Here is a 25,884-nt window from a genome sequence, read left to right as displayed (position 1 = left end):
TTCTGCAGCAGCTAAGGTGTATATTAGGCTTTGTTCACATCTGTGCTGGTGATATTCGCTATTCTGCTCAGTCATTGGAGCACGACAACGAAAATCACGGTAGTGCCGAATCTGATGCATCAGGACATGAGGTTCCAATTCAGATTTTTGCTATGGGGCCCAATGATTTTTATATACGCCCCTGCCTAGCTAAATAGGTTTCTTAAGTTCAGGTGCCTATTGCGCTTTAGAATCCATACTCCCATACATTGCTGTGTATGGGAGTATGGACTCCCTCGCACTTGCTACTCTCTGCTAATAGCCTGTAGTCATGTGCAGACTATTGGCAGAGCGGAGCAAGTATGGAGCAGGAACTTACATAAAACATCTCTCCTCTGCCTGTCCCTGCTCTCCTAAAGCCTGACATAGCACATCTATGCCAGGCTTTAGTAGAGCAGCACTGGTACAGGCAGGAGATCAACGTGTCATGGAATTCCTGCCTGTCTATACAGCACTCAGTGCAGGCAGGGGAATTTTGTACTGACATACACAACAGTGTACGGGAGAACGGAGTCTACAGACCAATAGGTACCTGAACTTTAAAATAAAATAATTAAAGCAAATTAGAGAAATTATTTTCAGCACATTTAGAACAGGTTTAAATAAAGTTATTAGAAACATTTGAGGAGGATCTGTCACCACAAAATGCAATGCAATCTGAAAGCACTGTTAGGAGCATGAGGAGCTGAATGGATTGATATAGTTTTGTGGAAAAAGGTTCAGTAAAAGCTGTAATTTGTACATTTATATCTTTGCTTTTTCCACCTCCTGTGAGCAGCTATCGGTACAGGATGGAGGTGTTATCAGTGATTGATAGCATTGTGTGCATACAGAGACAGCTGTCAGTCACTGATAACCCCTCCTCACTGTACCGATATGTATTTACAGAACGTGGAAAAAGCAGCTTTTCCTGCTCTAAAACATGGTGCTTTCAGATTGCACTGAATTGTCTGGTGACAGAATCCTTTGCCTCTGCAGATAGTTTTGGCCTTAATGACCAAACCCTATTTTTCAAATCTGACATGTGTGACTTTATGTGGTAATAACTTTGGAACGCTTTAAAGCGAACCTTTCACCTGGATTTCACTTACTAAACTATCACCAGTACCTTATAGATCATCCTCATAGTGTTAGCACATGGTCTTGTCCCGCTTTCCTTGGATGTATATTCTTCTCCAGCTCCTGAAGTCACGTTAGAAGTCAAGGGGGTAGCCCTTCCCTCACTCCAGGCTGTAACTCCCCTGCCCTAACCCCGCCTCTATGCAGTCTAATTGACACCCGGCTCAGTCGCCGGGACCGCGCTTGTACAGGCGGCGCATGCGCCGTCGGCCTCAGTAGCAGCGCGATCCCGTCTATCGCGCGGACTCAAGCGCGATCCTGTGACTGAATCGCGCATGCGCCGTCCGTCCCCGATGCCTGCCTGTCTTCTGTTCCTCAGGCGCCACAGGCAGGCATCGGGGACGGACGGCTTTGTATACTGGAGCGGCTGGGGGGGGGATCTGTAGATGAAATTTTTATGGGGACATCTGTGGATGGCACAGTTATGGGCTGGGGGGGTCTGTGGATGGCACTGTTATGGGGTTGGGGTCTGTGGATGGCACATATATAACAGTGCCACCCACAGATCCCCAGTAACAGTGCCAGACACAGATCCCCCTGTAACAGTGCCAGACACAGATCCCCCATAACAGTTTCCGTCACAGATCCCCCCCCATAACAGTGTCCGTCATCCACAGATCCCCCCCATAACAGTGTCCGTCATCCACAGATCCCCCCCATAACAGTGTCCGTCATCCACAGATCCCCCCCATAACAGTGTCCGTCATCCACAGATCCCCCCCATAACAGTGTCCGTCATCCACAGATCCCCTCATAACAGTGGCCGTCATCCACAGATCCCCCGTAATAGTGCCATCCACAGACCACCATTAGTTCCAAACCCACCAAACACACAGCACACCTTTTGGTTAAAAACATTTTTTTTCTTATTTTCCTCCCCAAAAACCTAGGTGCGTCTTATGGGCCGGTGCGTCTTATAGGGCGAAAAATACGGTAATTTACATGGAATCTTTTTAAGGGTCATAACTTTGCTATTTTTTTGTTGACTGAGCTTTGAGCATTTTGGGGTAAATATGACTTTTGAATGCTTTTTATGCCATTTTTTAGGAGGTGAGGTGTGCAAAAATTACAATTCTCTCAGTGTTTTTCATTTTTATGTTTTATGGGGTTCTCCATGCGGTATATATGATAACTGTTCTGTGGGTAGATACGATTATAACAATACCACATTTATATAGCTTTGTCATGGTTTACTACTTTTGCAGCATACAAATCACTTTTTTTAATTAAAAATAAATTATATTTTGCATTGCCATATACTAACATCCATAATATTTTTATTTTTCACCAATGTAAAAGACAAGACCTAACACAGTTACGTCTTGTCTTTTACAGGATGTGCTGTAGTTTTTATTGGTATCATCTTGGGATACATATGACTTTTTAATCACTTTATATTGAATTTTTTAAATAAGGGAGGTTAGGTGATAAAAACAGCAATTTCATCATTGTTTTTGAACTTTTTTCCTGCGTTCATCGTGTGGGATTAGTAACTTGATCAGGTTGTGACGAAATGCGGCAATACCAATTATGTGTAGTTTATTTATTTTTTCATTTTTTAAGCAGTTATAAATGAGCGGATAAAAGAAAAGTCAATTTATTTATTTTTACATTTTTATTTATTTTGTTTACATTTACTTTTTCTTTTTTACACTTTTTTTTAATCAAGTCCCACTTGGATCTTGAATATCCAGTGGGGCTGATGGCTGTACTATACTCTGCAATACTCTTCTATGGATGGCAAAGTATAGTACCATCAGTTTTACACTGACACTAAGCCTGATTAGACCCTCAGGCTTAGAAACATGGCAAGACCCGATGGGGGAGAGAGGGAGCCCCTTCCCTCTGTTAACCCCATGGATGCAGCAGGTGGCTACTGACTGCAGCATCTAAGGAGTTATATGGCCGGGTTAAACGGTCGGTTGTTGCAGCAGAGTATCAGCTGTATGTTACAGCTGACACCTGCTGCAAATGGTGGCGGCTCCATTCCTGAGCAGAGACTATCATGCTGTGACACTTTAGAGTCTCACAGCCCCAGTTAACAGTTCTGACTTAGCTGTATGTCTGATTCCAACAAGTTACATACAATCTGGACATACAGCTATGTCCATTTGCATTTGCAGCAAGGGGTTATACATGCAGATTTACACAAAGAGATTTGGAAACAAAAACTAATATCATATGACGTACCTTTGCATGGTAAGTGTGATGACCATCTTGGAAATTGATGGTGCCAAAAGCATCTGTGGGGCTGATCTTTGTATGCCTCTGTACCGACCATTCCTCATCATTTACCTCTTGTGGTAGAGAATATATTGGCCAGTCATAATCTATCCCTGGATGGTCTCCAATTAACCTTCCACAGCAACACCTAAAAACACTCATAGTTAGGCCTCGTTCGCATTTCCATTAGGAGATCCAGCAGGCTGATCTGGCACAGAGCAGCCTGCCGGATCCTCTACGAAATTATTTTTATTAATTATTTTTTGTAAAATTCGGTGAATCAGCCGAATCAAACTTTTCATAAATTCGCTCATCTCTAATTATACACTGCTTGTATCCAGGGGTTACGACCACCCTGCAATCTATCAGTAGTGGTCGTGCTTGCACAATATAAGAAAAAGTTCTGGTCTCTCTGGTGGGCAAGACCGCAGGAGTTTACATAGGGCGGTGCTTTTTCCTATAGTGTGTGAGGATGGCCACCGCTGCTGGATTGCAGGGTGGTCATAACCATGGAAACAAGCAGTATATAATGTGATGGAAAAATGAATGGGGCCAGCAGAGGAGACAATATGGACAATCACAATACATATGTGCCCTGTATTAACTTTATATGATAAATGCCATTTGATGTGAGACAACCCCTTTAACTCTCTGATTCTTCGAGGCTTAGGAGTCCAGTGGGTGGTCCTACCAATGATTACAGCTATCTCTATATGCACAGTCATACAGAGAAGGCTGCCAATCACTGAAAATTACAGCCTTCTTGACTCCAAATCAGGGAAAAAAACTGAGATTTAAATGACGAAATGGCAAGTTATACTAATCTATAGTTTATGATACAGTCAATCTGATGGTGAGGCTATTGCTGTGTACTCTTGTCATCATGTGAGTACTCTGGAATAGCGCTCTGATCAGATAACTAGTGATGAGCGGCATAGGCAATATTCGAATTTGCGATTTTTTGTGGAATTTTGGCCGAATATTCGCCATAAATTTAGCAAATTTGAGAATTCGTAATCTTCAGTCATTGTTTACTTGATTGCGAAAATCGTCAATGTAATAAATTTGTGATAAATTCGCAATTAGAATATTTAAAGACTATTCGCGAATACGAATATATAGCACTATATTCTAAATATTCCCGAATTCTCGAAGTGGCGATATTCTCGATTAAAATTAGCGATTTGAATATTCGCGCTCAACACTAATAAGAACTGACTGTATTATAAATTACTATGTATTATAATTACTACAGTCAGTTGGGGTGGTCAGGGGATCCACGGTCGGCTGGGAGATGCAGCCAACACGCGATCCGGGTTGTGTGTATAATCCCTAAGTAAAAAGACAACCTCTTTCAACCCTGAAACTATAATTATTGCCATGGGAAGCCACGGCCAGCCAGGCACATCTCCTTCAAATATTCAGGGAGCAAGAGGCACTAACTGGGAACAGTCCTATAAAGCATTTACTAACAGCATTGACTGCTTTATTCCAAACTTCCTGACATTATTTCTAGCAGGGAAATGAAACTGTATATGGCTAGTGAGTACATTAATTATAGCAGGTACATTCTACCGCTGGCTATATAGTGGATTAATATCCTGTGCATGGTGTATTTACTCGTAGGTTTTATGGATAACATGAAGAAACCATAAAAATCTAAGTAAATACCAGACTACTTCTTATACAGTCCTCAAATAATAGAGTGACAATAAAGCTTGGATTAGTGTCTGTGTAACCTGCCTTCATCTCTGCCATGCTGATTAAATGTACACTACTGGCAGCACTCGCCTGAGGCAAACATACTCCCGTGTTTGCTGACAGGAAATACTGTATATTGGGCAAATCCATGAACACTGGCCAAACTTTAAATCAGTTAAAGCACAATATCTATTAATACTTGGGGCACATTTATTAAGACTAGCGTTTTAGACGTAGGTCTTAATAAGCCTCTGCGTTGGCGGTGGATCACCGAAGTTATGTAGGGGCACAGGCCTCCACATACCTTTGGCATATCCACTACCTATTCTAAATGTAAGCCACCTTCCTTGCGGTTTTGCATTTTGACCATTTTCTACGCCTAAATGAGGCATAGAAAATGATAAAGAGATGGGCCGGGCCCACGCCATGCCCCCTTTTTTAGACCAGGGAAGACCAGGGAAACATGGCGTGTGACAGAATCTGTGCCAGATATACACCACAAAAGTAGCGCATATCTGTTCGTAAATGACCCCTCTTACATCGTATAAAAAAAGAAAGTAAGTGTCTCAGCAAATAACTGCAAACACCGTCAGAAGAACACAAAAAAACTGAATATTGTAAAAAAAAAAAAAAAAAAAAAAAAAATGTGCATCCTCCTGCATGCAGTACTATTTTTAAATCTAGAAAAATGTATCTCAGACGGAAATGGCTCCAACAGATGCGAAATGTGCATAACTAATGAACAGGATTCATTTTTTTTTACAGATCCAGTTTTTTTCCTGTTCTTCTGACAGATCAGAAGAACGGAAAATAAAACTGTGATATGAACTCTCCCTAAATCGTATTTCATTCATTTAGATTGCTGCTTACTCTGGGCTCCAAAGTCCAGGAGGAGGTCCTATCAGTGATTGACAGCTATCTCTGTATACACAGTCATAGAGGGGAGGCTGTCAGTCACTGATAGGACCATCTCCTTGTCTTCAGTCAGTGACTGACATCTATCTCTGTATACACAGTCATAGAGGGGAGGCTGTCAGTCACTGATAGGACCGTCTCCTTGTCTTCAGTCAGTGACTGACAGCTATCTGTGTATACACAGTCATAGAGGGGAGGCTGTCAGTCACTGATAGGACCATCTCCTTGTCTTCAGTCAGTGACTGACAGCTATCTCTGTATACACAGTCATAGAGGGGAGGCTGTCAGTCACTGATAGGACCATCTCCTTGTCTTCAGTCAGTGACTGACAGCCCTCTGTGTATACACAGTCATAGAGGGGAGGCTGTCAGTCACTGATAGGACCATCTCCTTGTCTTCAGTCAGTGACTGACAGCTATCTGTGTATACACAGTCATAGAGGGGAGGCTGTCAGTCACTGATAGGACCATCTCCTTGTCTTCAGTCAGTGACTGACAGCTATCTGTGTATACACAGTCATAGAGGGGAGACTGTCAGTCACTGATAGGACCATCTCCTTGTCTTCAGTCAGTGACTGACAGCTATCTGTGTATACACAGTCATAGAGGGGAGGCTGTCAGTCACTGATAGGACCGTCTCCTTGTCTTCAGTCAGTGACTGACAGCTATCTGTGTATACACAGTCATAGAGGGGAGACTGTCAGTCACTGATAGGACCATCTCCTTGTCTTCAGTGAGTGACTGACAGCTATCTGTGTACACACAGTCATAGAGGGGAGACTGTCAGTCACTGATAGGACCATCTCCTTGTCTTCAGTCAGTGACTGACAGCTATCTGTGTATACACAGTCATAGAGGGGAGGCTGTCAGTCACTGATAGGACCATCTCCTTGTCTTCAGTCAGTGACTGACAGCTATCTGTGTATACACAGTCATAGAGGGGAGGCTGTCAGTTACTGATAGGACCATCTCCTTGTCTTCAGTCAGTGACTGATAGCTATCTGTGTATACACAGTCATAGAGGGGAGACTGTCAGTCACTGATAGGACCGTCTCCTTGTCTTCAGTCAGTGACTGACAGCTATCTGTGTATACACAGTCATAGAGGGGAGGCTGTCAGTCACTGATAGGACCATCTCCTTGTCTTCAGTCAGTGACTGACAGCTATCTGTGTATACACAGTCATAGAGGGGAGACTGTCAGTCACTGATAGGACCGTCTCCTTGTCTTCAGTCAGTGACTGACAGCTATCTGTATACACAGTCATAGAGGGGAGGCTGTCAGTCACTGATAGGACCATCTCCTTGTCTTCAGTCAGTGACTGACAGCTATCTCTGTATACACAGTCAAAGAGGGGAGGCTGTCAGTCACTGATAGGACCATCTCCTTGTCTTCAGTCAGTGACTGACAGCTATCTGTGTATACACAGTCATAGAGGGGAGGCTGTCAGTCACTGATAGGACCATCTCCTTGTCTTCAGTCAGTGACTGACAGCTATCTGTGTATACACAGTCATAGAGGGGAGGCTGTCATCACTGATAGGACCATCTCCTTGTCTTCAGTCAGTGACTGACAGCTATCTCTGTATACACAGTCATAGAGGGGAGGCTGTCAGTCACTGATAGGACCATCTCCTTGTCTTCAGTCAGTGACTGACAGCTATCTGTGTATACACAGTCATAGAGGGGAGGCTGTCAGTCACTGATAGGACCATCTCCTTGTCTTCAGTCAGTGACTGACAGCTATCTCTGTATACACAGTCATAGAGAGAAGGCTGTCAGTCACTGATAGGACCATCTCCTTGTCTTCAGTCAGTGACTGACAGCTATCTCTGTATACACAGTCATAGTGGGGAGGCTGTCAGTCACTGATAGGACCATCTCCTTGTCTGCAGTCAGTGACTGACAGCTATCTGTGTATACACAGTCATAGAGGGGAGACTGTCAGTCACTGATATGACCATCTCCTTGTCTTCAGTCAGTGACTGACAGCTATCTGTGTATACACAGTCATAGAGGGGAGGCTGTCAGTCACTGATAGGACCATCTCCTTGTCTTCAGTCAGTGACTGACAGCTATCTGTGTATACACAGTCATAGAGGGGAGGCTGTCAGTCACTGATAGGACCATCTCCTTGTCTTCAGTCAGTGACTGACAGCTATCTCTGTATACACAGTCATAGAGGGGAGGCTGTCAGTCACTGATAGGACCATCTCCTTGTCTTCAGTCAGTGACTGACAGCTATCTGTGTATACACAGTCATAGAGGGGAGGCTGTCAATCACTGATAGGACCATCTCCTTGTCTTCAGTCAGTGACTGACAGCTATCTCTGTATACACAGTCATAGAGGGGAGGCTGTCAGTCACTGATAGGACCGTCTTCTTGTCTTCAGTCAGTGACTGACAGCTATCTGTGTATACACAGTCATAGAGGGGAGGCTGTCATCACTGATAGGACCATCTCCTTGTCTTCAGTCAGTGATTGACAGCTATCTCTGTATACACAGTCATAGAGGGAAGGATGTCATCACTGATAGGACCATCTCCTTGTCTTCAGTCAGTGACTGACAGCTATCTGTGTATACACAGTCATAGAGGGGAGGCTGTCAGTCACTGATAGGACCATCTCCTTGTCTTCAGTCAGTGACTGACAGCTATCTCTGTATACACAGTCATAGAGGGGAGGCTGTCAGTTACTGATAGGACCATCTCCTTGTCTTCAGTCAGTGACTGATAGCTATCTGTGTATACACAGTCATAGAGAGAAGGCTGTCAGTCACTGATAGGACCATCTCCTTGTCTTCAGTCAGTGACTGACAGCTATCTGTGTCTACACAGTCATAGAGAGAAGGCTGTCAGTCACTGATAGGACCATCTCCTTGTCTTCAGTCAGTGACTGACAGCTATCTCTGTATACACAGTCATAGAGGGGAGGCTGTCAGTCACTGATAGGACCGTCTCCTTGTCTTCAGTCAGTGACTGACAGCTATCTGTGTATACACAGTCATAGAGGGGAGGCTGTCATCACTGATAGGACCATCTCCTTGTCTTCAGTCAGTGATTGACAGCTATCTCTGTATACACAGTCATAGAGGGGAGGCTGTCAGTCACTGATAGGACCGTCTCCTTGTCTTCAGTCAGTGACTGACAGCTATCTGTGTATACACAGTCATAGAGGGGAGGCTGTCAGTCACTGATAGGACCATCTCCTTGTCTTCAGTCAGTGACTGACAGCTATCTCTGTATACACAGTCATAGAGGGGAGGCTGTCAGTCACTGATAGGACCGTCTCCTTGACTTCAGTCAGTGACTGACAGCTATCTGTGTATACACAGTCATAGAGGGGAGGCTGTCAGTCACTGATAGGACCATCTCCTTGTCTTCAGTCAGTGACTGACAGCTATCTGTGTATACACAGTCATAGAGGGGAGGCTGTCAGTCACTGATAGGACCATCTCCTGGTCTTCAGTCAGTGACTGACAGCTCTCTGTATACACAGTCATAGAGGGGAGGCTGTCAGTCACTGATAGGACCATCTCCTTGTCTTCAGTCAGTGACTGACAGCTATCTGTGTATACACAGTCATAGAGGGGAGGCTGTCAGTCACTGATAGGACCATCTCCTTGTCTTTAGTCAGTGACTGACAGCTATCTGTGTATACACAGTCATAGAGGGGAGGCTGTAATCACTGATAGGACCTCCTCCTTGTCTTCAGTCAGTGACTGACAGCTATCTCTGTATACACAGTCATAGAGGGGAGGCTGTCAGTCACTGATAGGACCGTCTCCTTGTCTTCAGTCAGTGACTGACAGCTATCTGTGTATACACAGTCATAGAGGGGAGACTGTCAGTTACTGATAGGACCGTCTCCTTGTCTTCAGTCAGTGACTGACAGCTATCTGTGTATACACAGCCATAGAGGGGAGGCTGTCAGTCACTGATAGGACCGTCTCCTTGTCTTCAGTCAGTGACTGACAGCTATCTGTGTATACACAGTCATAGAGGGGAGGCTGTCAGTCACTGATAGGACCATCTCCTTGTCTGCAGTCAGTGACTGACAGCTATCTCTGTATACACAGTCATAGAGGGGAGGCTGTCAGTCACTGATAGGACCATCTCCTTGTCTTCAGTCAGTGACTGACAGCTATCTGTGTACACAGTCATAGAGGGGAGGATGTCAGTCACTGATAGGACCATCTCCTTGTCTTCAGTCAGTGACTGACAGCTATCTGTGTATACACAGTCATAGAGGGAAGGCTGTCAATCACTGATAGGACCATCTCCTTGTCTTCAGTCAGTGACTGACAGCTATCTGTGTATACACAGTCATAGAGGGGAGGCTGTCAGTCACTGATAGGACCATCTCCTTGTCTTCAGTCAGTGACTGACAGCTATCTGTGTATACACAGTCATAGAGGGAAGGCTGTCAGTCACTGATAGGACCGTCTCCTTGTCTTCAGTCAGTGACTGACAGCTATCTGTATATACACAGTCATAGAGGGGAGGCTGTCAGTCACTGATAGGACCATCTCCTTGTCTTCAGTCAGTGACTGACAGCTATCTGTGTATACACAGTCATAGAGGGGAGGCTGTCAGTCACTGATAGGACCATCTCCTTGTCTTCAGTCAGTGACTGACAGCTATCTGTGTATACACAGTCATAGAGGGGAGGCTGTCAGTCACTGATAGGACCATCTCCTTGTCTTCAGTCAGTGACTGACAGCTATCTGTGTATGCACAGTCATAGAGGGGAGGCTGTCAGTCACTGATAGGACCATCTCCTTGTCTTCAAAGCCCAGAATGAGCAGGAATCTAAATGAATGAAACACAAGTTTCACTGGATCTTTTTCTATCAATTGATCAGTCTGCTCAGCTCCTCCTGCTCTATAACATGCTGCCTGCTGCTCAGACACCATGTTCAGCATGACAGGTTCCCTTTAAGTTTCGTTCCTCCCTATCTTACTCAGTTAGCTCATGACAACTGCATCACTACAAAACGTGTGCACTGCAACAGGAAGTATGATAGTGGTATCTTAAAGACACGTCACCTGATAAGGTTCTGGCAGACCTGGCACCCACCATGGCATCTGTAGAGAAAAAAAACACAACATTCTGACATAACTGTGAAACAGAAGAAATGCATTGTTTATTGTAGGGCCTCTGATTTTTTTTTAATTGCCCTCACCAACCAGAATATAGCCCTCACTATTGGTTGAATTCCATGTCAGTATTAAAAATACATGACAATTTATCTTTCAAGTGTCTCCTGAATCCTGCAGGACAGTAAAATTATTAGCTTCTAATCATTCCTGTCTCCCAAGCTATACCTCACCAACAATTGGGGGGGGGGGGGGGGGGGGGGGGGGCATATTTGCTGAAGCATATCTGGGGTAATTTATTGAACTGCTGTCAAGTAGAACTGGCTTAGTTGCCCATAGCAACCAATCAGATTCCACCTTTTATTTTCCAAAGGAGCTGTCAAAAATGAAATCTGGAATCTGGTTGCTATGGGAAACTAAGCCAGTTCTACTTTACACCAGTTTGATAAAATGACCCCAATCATATTTGTATACTATACACAGCAATGATAAAGATCAAAGTTAAAATACTCAGGATGAAATGCCACTCAATGTATTTTCTGGTCTATCTCTTCGGGATCTCATCTAGTCTACTGTTTCAGAAGGAGAGGAGGCAGAGAGAAAGGAGCATGACTACAAGATCAGACTACATAGGATTTGTTTGTAGTCTGTAACCGCGGAGACATATCGGTTTCCATAGGTGCTGTAGACACAGAGAAGTAGAATAATTGCATTTTCGAATATTTTTTAATGCATTTTATAGATGTATTGGAGCAGCAATAAACAATAGTTGCAATGATTTGTAATGCAAAAGGCCATAAACTCTTCTGACTATTCTTAGTTCAGAAATTCAGTCTTGTACTATAAAAAAGGAATTTTAGCACCATAAGTACATTGCTTGTTCTACTTCTAGGGGGCAATTTATCAACCCCCTGTAATACAAAAGTCACAAATTGTTGTGCAGGCCCAGCAAATGTAATATTACCTGTAGCAAAAAACTTGTAGAAATTTCACAAAAAAATCTATGCCAACTCCTAGCGGGTATAGAGTAGGGATGAGCGAACCTGAACTGTATAGTTCGGGTTCGTACCGAATTTTGGGGTGTTCGTGACACGGACCCGAACATTTACGTAAAAGTTTGGGTTCGGTGTTCGGCGCTTTCTTGGCGCTTTTTGAAAGGCTGCAAAGCAGCCAATCAACAAGCGTCATACTACTTGCCCCAAGAGGCCATCACAGCCTTGCCTACTATTGGCATGGCTGTAATTGGCAAGTGCAGCATGTGACCCAGCATCTATTTAAGCTGGAGTCACGTAGCGCCGCACGTCACTCTGCTCTGATCAGTGTAGGGAGAGGATGCAACTGATGTTAGGGCGAGATTAGGCAGGGATTTACTCAGCAAAAACACTTAATGAAGTGATCGATCTACAGCTGTGAATCATTCAACTTCTGCTAGTTAATTGTTCACTGTTTTTAGTCTGCCCAGAGAGTTTTTTTGTCTCTTTTTTCTGGGGTGATCGGCGGCCATCTTGTGTCTTGTGGTGCGCCAGCACAAGCTGCCACCAAGTCCATTTAACCATCAATAGTGTGTTTTTTTTTGTTGCTATATCCTACATCAGGGGCTTGGCTGTGCTTGCTATTTTATTGAGGGGTGAAATACAATTGCCAAAATAGCAATACCCTAAATCTGGTGTTTCAGCTGTGGCTAGCCAATTGTAATACTGTCTGCTGTCTGGCAAAGGATATATTTTTTTCTGGGGTGAAATTCAATTGCCAAAATAGCAATACCCTAAAATCTGGTGTTCCAGTTGTGGCTGGACAAGTTTTATAGTGTCCGTCAAAGCATAGTTTTTGTTCTGGGTTGAAATTCAATTCCCAAAATAGCAATACCCTAAATCAGTGGTTTCTGCTGTTGCAGGCCAAGTGTAAATCTGTCCGTAAAAGGGTATATTACACTCAGCGTGCATCTCCAATTGTATTTTTGTTCCGTAAAAGGGTATATTACACAAACTGTTAAATTACAATTGCTGAAAGCATAAGCCTTTAAATTTGCACGCACTATTGTGCATCTCACATAGTGTATTTCTGTCTGTAAAAGGGTATATTACAAACAGGATTCCAAAAAAGTTGGGACACTAAACAAATTGTGAATAAAAACTGAATGCAATGATGTGGAGATGGCAAATGTCAATATTTTATTAGTAATAGAACGTAGATGACAGATCAAACGTTTAATCCGAGTAAATGTATCATTTTAAAGGAAAAATACGTTGATTCCAATTTTCACGGTGTCAACAAATCCCCAAAAAGTTGGGACAAGTAGCAATAAGAGGCTGAAAAAAGTAAATTTGAGCATAACGAAGAGCTGGAAGACCAATTAACACTAATTAGGTCAATTGGCAACATGATTGGGTATGAAAAGAGCTTCTCAGAGTGGCAGTGTCTCAGAAGCCAAGATGGGTAGAGGATCACCAATTCCCACAATGTTGCGCAGAAAGATAGTGGAGCAATATCAGAAAGGTGTTACCCAGCGAAAAATTGCAAAGACTTAGCATCTATCATCATCAACTGTGCATAACATCATCCGAAGATTCAGAGAATCTGGAACAATCTCTGTGCGTAAGAGTCAAGGCCGTAAAACCATACTGGATGCCCGTGATCTCCAGGCCCTTAAACGACACTGCACCACAAACAGGAATGCTACTGTAAAGGAAATCACAGAATGGGCTCAGGAATACTTCCAGAAACCATTGTCAGTGAACACAATCCACCGTGCCATCTGCCGTTGCCAGCTGAAACTCTACAGTGCAAAGAAGAAGCCATTTCTAAGCAAGATCCACAAGCTCAGGCGTTTTCACTGGGCCAGGGATTATTTAAAATGGAGTGTGGCAAAATGGAAGACTGTTCTGTGGTCAGACGAGTCACGATTCGAAGTTCTTTTTGGAAATCTGGGACGCCATGTCATCCGGACCAAAGAGGACAAGGACAACCCAAGTTGTTATCAACGCTCAGTTCAGAAGCCTGCATCTCTGATGCTATGGGGTTGCATGAGTGCGTGTGGCATGGGCAGCTTGCATGTCTGGAAAGGCACCATCAATGCAGAAAAATATATTCAGGTTCTAGAACAACATATGCTCCCATCCAGACGTCATCTCTTTCAGGGAAGACCCTGCATTTTTCAACAAGATAATGCCAGACCACATTCTGCATCAATCACAACATCATGGCTGCGTAGGAGAAGGATCCGGGTACTGAAATGGCCAGTCTGCAGTCCAGATCTTTCACCTATAGAGAACATTTGGCGCATCATAAAGAGGAAGGTGCAACAAAGAAGGCCCAAGACGATTGAACAGTTAGAGGCCTGTATTAGACAAGAATGGGAGAGCATTCCTATTTCTAAACTTGAGAAACTGGTCTCCTCGGTCCCCAGACGTCTGTTGAGTGTTGTAAGAAGAAGGGGAGATGCCACACAGTGGTGAAAATGGCCTTGTCCCATCTTTTTGGGGATTTGTTGACACCATAAAATTCTGATTCAACATATTTTTCCCTTAAAATGGTAACTTTTCTCAGTTTAAACTTTTGTTCTGTGATTTATGTTCTATTCTGAATAAAATATTAGAAATTGGCACCTCCACATCATTGCTTTCAGTTTTTATTCACGATTTGTATAGTGTCCCAACTTTTTTGGAATCCGGTTTGTACATTGAAGGTGCAAATTCAAGTGCTGATAGGATCATCCTCAATAACTTCACACGCTACCGTGCATCTCCAAGTCTAATTCTGTCCGTAAAAGGATACCTGTCATCCAGGGCCTAAATACTAGGTCTACAATTTATATTCAGCTAAATCTGTGGTTACTGCTGTGGCTGGTCAAGATATTTAGTGTCCGTCAAAGCATAGTTTTTGTTCTGGGTTGAAATTCAATTCCCAAAATAGCAATTCCCTAAATCAGTGGTTTCTGCTGTTGCAGGCCAAGTTTAAATCTGTCCGTAAAAGGGTATATTACATTCAAGGTGCAAATTCAAGTGCTGATAGGGTCATCCTCAATAACTTCACACGCTACCGTGCATCTCCAAGTCTAATTCTGTCCGTAAAAGGTTACCTGTCATCCAGGGCCTAAATACTAGGCCTACAATTTATATTCAGCTAAATCTGTGGTTACTGTGGTCACAGCCAGCTCCTCTGAGGGCAGGGTTAGCATGGCAGAGATGTGGAAAAGTTTTGTCACCACGCCACAGCTAACTGCACCACCACCTGATACGGAACGTGTTAGCAGGAGGCAACATTTCACTAACATGGTGGAACAGTACGTGTGCACACCCCTCCACGTACTGACTGATGGTTCGGCCCCATTCAACTTCTGGGTCTCCAAATTGTCCATGTGGCCAGAGCTAGCCTTTTATGCCTTGGAGGTGCTGGCCTGCCCGGCGGCCTGCGTTTTGTCTGAACGTGTATTCAGCGTGGCAGGGGGCGTCATTACAGAAAAACGCAGCCGCCTGTCTACAGCCAATGTGGACAAGCTGACGTTCGTAAAAATGAACCAGGCATGGATCCCACAGGAAAATGCAAATGTGATCGCACACTACATCCAGCACTCTGCCCTCCATGCTGGACGAGACATTGGTTTATATTTTGGCCAAAGCATAGTAAGCCACTCACCGCGTCAAGGTTGTCTCATGAGTGGTCCCTAACTCTTGTTCCTACCTGTTCATGGCCCATGAACAGGTAGGAACAAGAGTTAGGGACCACTCATGAGACAACCTTGACGCGGTGAGTGGCTTACTATGCTTTGGCCAAAATATAAACCAATGTCTCGTCCAGCATGGAGGGCAAAGTGCTGGATGTAGTGTGCGATCACATTTGCATTTTCCGTTTGTATATGTATTTCGCCATAGTGATGTGCACCTACAGGCAGGTTGTGCTGACCCAACCCCTTATTTTTTTCTTTATGGATCCCACAGGACCTGTCCATCCCTTGTGCAGATTAGACATTTATAACTACCTCCCCTTAACCATATATTATTGTACTCCAGGGCACATCTTCATTCAATCCTCTTTTTTTAATTTTACCATTATATTGCGGAGCAACCCAAAGTTGAATGAACCTCTCCTCTGTCTGGGTGCCGGGGCCTAAAAATATCTGACAGTGGCCTGTTCCAGTGTTGGGTGACATAAAGCATGATTCTCTGCTATGACATGAAGCCTGAATCTCTGCTATGGGACCTCTCTCCTCTGTCTGGGTGCCGGGGCCTAAAAATATCTGACAGTGGCCTGTTCCAGTGGTGGGTGACGTGAAGCCTGATTCTCTGCTATGACATGAAGCCTGATTCTCTGCTATGGGACCTCTCTCCTCTGTCTGGGTGCCGGGGCCTAAATATCTCACAGTGGCCTGTTCCAGTGGTGGGTGACATGAAGCCTGATTCTCTGCTATGGGACCTCTCTCCAATTGATATTGGTTAATTTTTATTTATTTATATTTTTTTTAAATGTATTTCCCTATCCACATTTGTTTGCAGGGGATTTACCTACATTTTGCTGCCTTTTGCAGCCCTCTTGCCCTTTCCTGGGCTATTTTACAGCCTTTTTAGTGCCGAAAAGTTTGGGTCCCCATTGTCTTCAATGGGGTTCGGGTTCGGGGCGAAGTTCGGGTCGAGTTCGGATCCCGAACCCGAACATTTTCGGGAAGTTCAACCGAACTTCTCGAACCCGAACATCCAGGTGTTCGCTCAACTCTAGTATAGAGTTCTGTTTCTGGACCAAACATGGTTACGTGGACCCAAATTAATTCATAAAAATAAGTGCCAAATTTACATTTAAAGAGGTTGTCTTTAGGGATGAGCGAAGTTCGGGTACCCGGACCTAAACCCAGACTTTTTCACTGAAATCCAGTTTCGGGTTCGGTGTTTGGGTCATTTTATAATTTTCTGTTATAACATGGTTAAAGCGGAAAATAATAGCATTCTTAAGACAAAATGCTAAAGAATATGGCAATTTAGGGGTAAAAAAACAAAACAACTCACCTCGTCCACTTGATCGTGCTGCCGTAGTGTCTTCTATCTTCTTTCAGTAGGACCCGCAAAAGGACCTGCGATGACGTCACCTCACTCACCACGTGGTGAGCGTGGTAACGTCATCGCAGGTCCCGCGATCACCACGTGTCAGGTTTTTTTAACCCCTAAATTGCCATATTCTTTTGCATTCTGTCTCAAGAATGCTATTATTTTCCGTTATAACCAATAAGTCATCAATATAAAAATAAAAAAAACACCCCTTTAACTATCATGGTGCCAGCAAGGGTAATTATCAAATACATTAATGATTATGATATGGTTTCCAATTCCAACATGACATACCTGTGTGGATCTTTGGAAGCTGGTATAATCTTTGCACATTCTCTTTTGCAGAAGATACCTTCAATCCAAAATTTCTGGGACTAGAGAATACAAATATACCATATTCAGACAAAAAAAAGTTGCCACAATAACAGAGTTAAACAAAATCTGTGAACACGGATAGGAACGTTATGATTTACCATGTGCCTACGATTAAAAATATGTTCATTGTTTTATCTGTCAACACAGTGGCTCAGTGATTGGAACTGATGCCTTCCACTGATGGGTCCTGGGTTCAAATCTGTGTGTGGGTTTCCTCTGGGTACTCCAATTTCCTCCAACACTCAAAAAATCGGCAAATTGGCTTCCTATGAAATTTACCCAAGCTCCCCAGCCACACAACTATCCCTGCGATAAAAGTGCATTACAAAACAGCAAACAGCACCACTACCTATTTACCCTCTTCCTAGCGTCAGTTTTGCGGCAGTGCTTGCCTCTAAATATTTAAAGACGACCTGTAACCTAACCTGACATGTCTGTTATAGTAACTACTTGCCCCATGCAATAACAATTCTGTAGTGTATATTTTTATGACTCTATATTGTACCATTCATTTATTATAGCTTCTAGAAGTTATGAATGAATTTCTTGCAATGAAGATCCAGCTGGTTTTACAACCTGAGGGTGTGTCCCTGCACAATCTGACACTGGCAGCACTGATTGGTAGCACCCATCTCGACTTGTTCTATTTTTTTGCAGTGCGGACGGATCACGGACCCATTAAAGTTGAATGGGTTTCAATCCATCCTGGCCGCCGCACTGACGTTGCCCGTGCATCGAGGACTGCAAATTGCGGTCCCCAATGCACTGAACGGATGCACAACGTTCGTGTGCAAGAGGCCTAAAGGAAAATTGAGGTGAAATTGACAATTTTCATTTTTTTTCCTATAACACAGCAAGGGTCAACAGCAAAAGGAACCTCAATATTTATTACCCTGATTGTGCAGTTTACAGAAACAACCCATGGTAAACCTCTACATGGGCACACGGCAGGGATAGATAGATAGATAGATAGATAGATAGATAGATAGATAGATAGATAGATAGATAGATAGATAGATAGATAGATAGATAGATATGTGATAGATAGATAGTAGCGAACTTCAACTTGTCCTACAAAGTCTCATACAGCTAAATTGAATAAAAAATAAAAAAGCTAAGACTGCTGGAACTCCCTGGTCCTTGAGGCTAAAATTAGTCATGTCAGTAAGGGGATTGAAGAATGCACTTGTGTCCCCTGAATTGTGCGCCAGGTAGATTTACTTCAGACATGAATTTAAAATTTGCAATAAAAAAGTGACATTTTAATGAGGGTTTTTTTATTTAATTTTAATGTGACTATTGAGGGGTTAAAGAATATCAGTCACCATAATCAATCCCATTAAACCAAGTATAATGTCTGTTAGGGTTTGATCATGCTGAGTAACATGATGCCTATCTTGATGAAATCTGTGGCCCTGTTTTTGAGACACTTGCAGCTTATTTCATATGCTAATGAGGTGGTCAGTGCACCGAGCTTCATCATTGGCCATCTTTCAGTGCACTAAACACCTTATTAGCATATGAAATAAACAGCAGATTTATCAAAAAGGGGCCATAAACATCAATAAGAAAGAGATCATTTCACTTACCATCATCAACCCTAACAGGCAGGATGTCAAGTTTAATAGGTTTGATCATGCTAACATGCTTTTTAACTGCTTCTTTGACATTGTTGAGTTTCCTTTTAATTGAAACATGTTAAACACTCAAGGCACAAGGGGAAAAACAATCTTGTAGCTATAAAAAGAAATGCCATGATAAATGTGCCCCTGACAATCTGAGAGTTAAAGAAGTTATCCCCTGACGAATGTAAAAAATAATAATCAGACATCATATAGTACATGAAAACCTCTTTCTAACAAAACTAGAACCAGCCCTGTACCTCACATGGATCCAGAGATCTCCCCATTCATTGCTCTGCTAGGTTTATATCAAGCTGACAGCTCAAGGGGAGTTCGACAAATCGATCAGTCGGCACTCCGTAATGTTAATTGGCGGTGCACGTCTCCAGGGCCGGCGTCCCACACCTATCCATATAGAAAGGACCGGCACTCGCTGATATCAATGCAATGTTCTTTTATTGTTTCACATGGAGGAACAATAATAGATCAGGTGACGCGTTTCGAAACAATAAAAGAACATTGCATTGATATCAGCGAGTGCCGGTCCTTTCTATATGGATAGCTCAAGGGGAGTGTCTTTTCTGCTGCAGCTATGTGGGCGTGTCTCAGCTCTCCCTATCACAGCTCAGGAGGCAGCTGAAAGATGAAACTGAGCATGTGCGACCTTCTCAGTGAGCAGGTCAAAGAAATAATAAGAAATAAAAACAGCAGGTGGTGCTATACGGATATATTTTATTGTACATGCAATTACAAAAGAATTCAGATGCAGGTCCTGGTTTGAAAACTGTACAATATTTCTCATGGGACAACCCCTTTAAGCCAGTGCATAACTGTGGTATACCTTTTTTTCAGCATAGTGAATTAAACCTATAAAAAGAAATACATGAAGAGAACACAATACTCTGGTAAAAGTAGACCGTGCAACAGGGTAACACTGAAGTACCGGTATTTACCTCCTCAAATAAATGCTAATGATTGCAAGCACCCTGTCACCTTGTGAAATGAAGAGCATTAATATTTTCCTGCAGGCAGGCCTTACCAAACATGCACAAGCTTAAAAATGACAGTACCTGTAGTTCCTGACTTTAGTTTTATGCTACTTTTGCATACTATGTAATAAACAAAACAAGCATGGTATTCAAATCTAGTTTTATTTCAACCGAAACCACAGAGAATGCACGACGGGCAATCTTTTAGTTAAACTAGCAACTGAAAATATTATATTAATTATAATATAAATTACAAAGAAGTAAATTCTTAATCAAGTAATACTCTCCTAGATTTTTACATCAACTGCTATGGTTTGTGGCAGATGTAGAAACAACTAACTAGATGAAAAGTTATTTATTAAGACAGGCGTTTAGATGATGGTCTTAATAACCCCTTTCGCTGGTTGTGGGTCCTCCGGAGTTTTGAAGAGGCGCCGGCCTCTACATAACTTTGGCGGATCCACTGCCGCTTCTAAATGTAAGACAGCTTCTTTGCTGTCTTACATTTAGACCATTTTCTACTCTTAAACCAGGCGTAGAAAATGGTAAATAAGATGGGCCTATTGGCCTGTCCCCTTCCCCGCCCATGCCATGCCCACTTTTTTAGACATGGGGTGAGCGGGGAAAAGTCATTGATTGTGGTGCAAAGGACCTTTGCGCCACAATCTGTGATAGAAATACACCTAATATAGGCGTATTTCTGGTTAGTAAATGACCCCCTAAGCTTTATAATAATATATGTATGTATTTTGGACATAGAGGGAATGTGTATTAGTGATATCCTAGGCAGCTTGTGACAACACCCCAACATCTTAGAACAGTCATATACCTTAAGCAGGGTGTTGTGGGGCCCTATAGATGGTCTGCGTTGATTACTGCTGAACCACACAGTGTACAGTCGTGGCCAAAAGTTTTGAGAATTACATAAATATTGGAAATTTTAAAAGTTGCTGCTTAAGTTTTTATAATAGCAATTTGCATATACTCCAGAATGTTATGAAGAGTGATCAGATGAATTGCATAGTACTTCTTTGCCATGAAAATTAACTTAATCCCCAAAAAAACTTTCCACTGCATTTCATTGCTGTCATTAAAGGACCTGCTGAGATCATTTCAGTAATCGTCTTGTTAACTCAGGGGAGAATGTTGACGAGCACAAGGCTGGAGATCATTATGTCAGGCTGATTGGGTTCAAATGGCAGACTTGACATGTTAAAAGGAGGGTGATGCTTGAAATCATTGTTCTTCCATTGTTATCCATGGTGACCTGCAAAGAAACGCGTGCAGCCATCATTGCGTTGCATAAAAATGGCTTCACAGGCAAGGATATGGTGGCTACTAAGATTGCACCTCAATCAACTTTTTATAGGATCATCAAGAACTTCAAGGAAAGAGGTTCAATTCTTGTTAAGAAGGCTTCAGGGCGTCCAAGAAAGTCCAGCAAGCGCCAGGATCGTCTCCTAAAGAGGATTCAGCTGCGGGATCGGAGTGCCACCAGTGCAGAGCTTGCTCAGGAATGGCAGCAGGCAGGTGTGAGCGCATCTGCACGCACAGTGAGGCGAAGACTTTTGGAAGATGGCCTGGTGTCAAGAAGGCCAGCAAAGAAGCCACTTCTCTCCAAAAAAACATCAGGGACTGATTGATCTTCTGCAGAAAGTATAGTGAATGGACTGCTGAGGACTGGGGCAAAGTCATATTCTCCGATGAAGCCTCTTTCCGATTGTTTGGGGCATCTGGAAAAAGGCTTGTCCGGAGAAGAAAAGGTGAGCGCTACCATCAGTCCTGTGTCATGCCAACAGTAAAGCATCCTGAGACCATTCATGTGTGGGGTTGCTTCTCATCCAAGGGAGTGGGCTCACTCACAATTTTGCCCAAAAACACAGCCATGAATAAAGAATGGTACAAAAACACCCTCCAACAGCAACTTCTTCCAACAATCCAACAACAGTTTGGTGAAGAACAATGCATTTTCCAGCACGATGGAGCACCGTGCCATAAGGCAAAAGTGATAACTAAGTGGCTCGGGGACCAAAACGTTGACATTTTGGGTCCATGGCCTGGAAACTCCCCAGATCTTAATCCCATTGAGAACTTGGGGTCAATCCTCAAGAGGCGGGTGGACAAACAAAAACCCACAAATTCTGACAAACTCCAAGAAGTGATTATGAAAGAATGGGTTGCTATCAGTCAGGAATTGGCCCAGAAGTTGATTGAGAGCATGCCCAGTCGAATTGCAGAGGTCCTGGAAAAGAAGGGCCAACACTGCAAATACTGACTCTTTGCATAAATGTCATGTAATTGTCGATAAAAGCCTTTGAAACGTATGAAGTGCGTGTAATTATATTTCACTACATCACAGAAACAACTTAAACAAAGATCTAAAAGCAGTTTAGCAGCAAACTTTGTGAAAACTAATATTTGTGTCATTCTCAAAACTTTTGGCCACGACTGTACAGTAGAAAATGTAGTGTATATGTGAACCATTAGATAAAAAGGGTTAACTGCCTAGTAATGCTACTTTCACACTAGCGTTTTTGCTGGATCCGGCAGGGTTCAGCAAAAACGCTTCCGTTACTGATAATACAACCATCTGCATCCATTATGAACGGATCCGGTTGTATTATCTTTAACATTGCCAAGACGGATCCATCATGAACTCCATTGAAAGTCAAAGGGGGAACGGATCCATTTTCTATTGTGGCAGATTGTGGCAGAGAAAACTGATCCGTCCCCATTGATTTGCATTGGGGGTCATGCTGGATCCGTCTTGCTCCGCATCCAAGAACGTAAAGCAAACTACAACATGTTGCGGTTTGCTCTCCGGTATGGGAATATAACTAAACGGAACGGACTGCATTTTGGAGCATTCCGTTCAGTTCAGTTTTGTCCCCATTGACAAGGAATGGGGACAAAACTGAAGCTTTTTTTCCAGTATTTAGCCCCTATGATGGATCTCAATACCGGAAAACTAAAACGCTAGTGTGAAAGTAGACTTACATAGCAAAAGCTAAGCTTAATCAGAGGTCAACATGGGGCGACACAAACTAGCATATTTATCAGATGGGATAACTAGCAGTACAAGAGAATCACTGTGAGAGAGGCACACACACAGTACTAGTGTGAGCTGGAAGACATTGCAGATTCCTGGGTGTAGCTAGCTAGCAGTGGAGGTGAGTGGCACTAGCCATACAGGGGTGTCACATCAGGGTCTAGATAGGGCAAAGGCACAGGAGAGCACCACAGAAAAGTATAAGCTGGTGCAGAAAGCAGAAAGAAACTACTTAGCTCTCGCATTCTGAGAGTAGCCAAGACATGTAGAAAAGACAGGTCAGTGACAAAGACCAGTCAGACCAGTCATGTGCAAGAATCTGTGCACTGCTGTGTTTCACTAGAAGGATTCTGTGAATGTGGAGAGAGGATTGTGTTTGGGAGGAAGGATATACAACAACCTGGGAACACCTGTTAGAGACTGTCCAAATTATGCAAGATTGCACCACTTAGGCCCCTTTCACACGGGCGTTGCGGATTGGGGCCGGATGCGTTCAGGGTGCGTTCAGTGAAACTCGCACCACTTTGCAAGTAAGTTCAGTCAGTTTTGTCTGCGATTGCGTTCAGTTGTTCAGTTTTTTCCGCGCGGGTGCAATGCGTTTTTCACTGAAGCCCCATTCACTTCTATGGAGCTGCGTGAAAAACGCAGAATATAAAACATGCTGCGTTTTTCACGCAACGCAGAACTGATGCGTGAAAAAAAAACGCTCATGTACACAGACTCATTGAAATAAATGGGTCAGGATTCAGTGCGGGTGCTATGCGTTCACGTCACGCATTGCACCCGCGCGGAAATCTCGCCCGTGTGAAAGGGGCCTTAGGCGTTTTTCACTGATGGTTGCTAAGAGATGTGGTTTGTAAACCTTCAGTTTTCTATCACGCGTGTGAAAAACGCATCAAAACACATTGCACCTGCTCGGAAACAACTGAACGCAATCGCAGACAAAACTGACTGAACTTGCTTGCAAAATAGTGCGAGTTTCACTGAACGCACCCTGAACGCATCCGGAGCCAATCCGTCACGCTCGTGTAAAAGGGGCCTTTGGCTACTTTCACACTAGCATTTTTACTGGATCCGGCAGGGTTCAGCAAAAACGTTTCCGTTACTGATAATACAATCATCTGCATCCATGATGAACGGGCCTGGTTGTATAATCTTTAACATAGACCAGATGGATCCGTCATGAACTCCATTGAAAGTCAATGGGGAAACGGATCCGTTTTCTATTGTGTCAGATTGTGGCAGAGAAAACTGATCCGTCTCCATTGACTTGCATTGGGGGTCATGCCGGATCCGTCTTGCTCCGCATCCCAGGACGGAAAGCAAACTACAACTTGATGCGGTTTGCTCTCTGGTATGGGAACGCAGCTAAATGGAACGGAATGCATTTTGGAGCACTCCGTTCTGTTCGGTTCAGTTTTGTCAATGAATGAGGACAAAACTGAAGAGTTTTTTTTCCGGTATTGAGCCCCTATGATGGATCTCAATACCGGAAAACTAAAACGCTAGTGTGATAGCAGCCTTAGAGGATAACACCAACCTGTTGCCTTCACTGAGAGACTCTGTATCCATATGCTCATTACTTAATTAATGTGAAACTGTAAAAGCTAAGCTGGTTGGATCTAAGACTATTGTAACTATTAATGTTGGCCCATGCAGGTCAGTAAATATTCCTGTTGAAAGTTTTACCTGTTCCTTCTCTTCTTAAAAAGTAAATCTATTATAGAAATCAAGAGCTATTCGGGGGGGTAAATCAGTTTGCTATAAATAGTAGTGAGCACTTTATATTATCGTACAGAAAATAACTAGGGATGAGCGAATCGACTTTGGATGAAACATCCAAAGTCGATTCGCATAAAACTTTGTTCCAATACTGTATGGAGCGAGTGCTCCGTAAGTATTAGAATGTATTGGCTTTGATGAGCTGAAGTTATTTCTTTGCAAAGTCTCCCGGGACTTTGCGCAATAACTTGATAAATAAATTTGTACTGTAGAAAACCATTTCCAGAACTCGGGTTTGGTTCCAAGTGGTACCTTGGAACCGAACCCGGGTTCAGGAAATGGTTTTTACAGTATAAATTAATTTATGAAGTTATTTCGCGTGAGACTTCGTAAAATAATAACTTCGGCTCATCAGAGCTCCTGCTCCGTACAGTATTAGAATGAAGTTTTATGCGAATCGACTTCGGATGTTTCATCCGAAGTCGATTCTCTCATCCCTAAACATAACCTTTATGAACTTGCTATGCAGCTAATCACTTTAATAAACACACTAAATATGGAGTTCAACAACATTATCTGTGAGTTGTTGGCAAGAGATAAGACATGACTCACTCAGACCAATAGGTTAACACGTGGTAAACATTGTGATTAATCCTGGGCCTTGTAAACAGTCGTAAATTACTTAGATAGCCAAGACAATTGCATGACTTCCTTGCCTTGTAGGAATGCTGATACTTTACCCAAACACCTTCAACAGCTGCCCCCGAACTCTTCCATACCTATGCAAAGGCTTATCTCCCTTGAGAACAAAATGAATAGGCATGTTGAAATCCAAGAGCCTGACTCTACTTTTTCCTTAGGCTACTTTCACACTGGCGTTTTGGTTTCCGTTTGTGAGATCTGTTTCAGGGCTCTCACAAGCGGTCCAAAACGGATCAGTTTGCCTCCGTTCCGTCTCCATTCTGCTCTGGAGGCGGACACCAAAACGCTGCTTGCAGT

General features: G+C 43.2%; 1 protein-coding gene across 3 annotated transcripts in view; it reads right to left on the bottom strand.

The window, feature by feature from the left end:
- Window positions 1-25,884, bottom strand: part of TRPM6 (transient receptor potential cation channel subfamily M member 6) — a 262,839-nt gene that overhangs the window by 213,879 nt on the left and 23,076 nt on the right. For all 3 annotated transcript variants that reach the window (XM_040417069.1, XM_040417070.1, XM_040417071.1), the window contains exons 2-4: window positions 17,423-17,502; window positions 11,043-11,081; window positions 3,349-3,529 (exon numbers count right to left, since the gene is read on the bottom strand). In XM_040417069.1, coding sequence (XP_040273003.1) covers window positions 3,349-3,529; window positions 11,043-11,081; window positions 17,423-17,502 — 300 coding nt within the window. The remainder of the gene's footprint in view (window positions 1-3,348; window positions 3,530-11,042; window positions 11,082-17,422; window positions 17,503-25,884) is intronic.

This window comes from Bufo bufo, chromosome 2, assembly GCF_905171765.1.
Source record: "Bufo bufo chromosome 2, aBufBuf1.1, whole genome shotgun sequence".
Classification (NCBI taxonomy): domain Eukaryota; kingdom Metazoa; phylum Chordata; class Amphibia; order Anura; family Bufonidae; genus Bufo; species Bufo bufo.
Note: the sequence above shows the minus strand (reverse complement) of the source record. Positions and strands in the feature narration are given on the sequence as shown.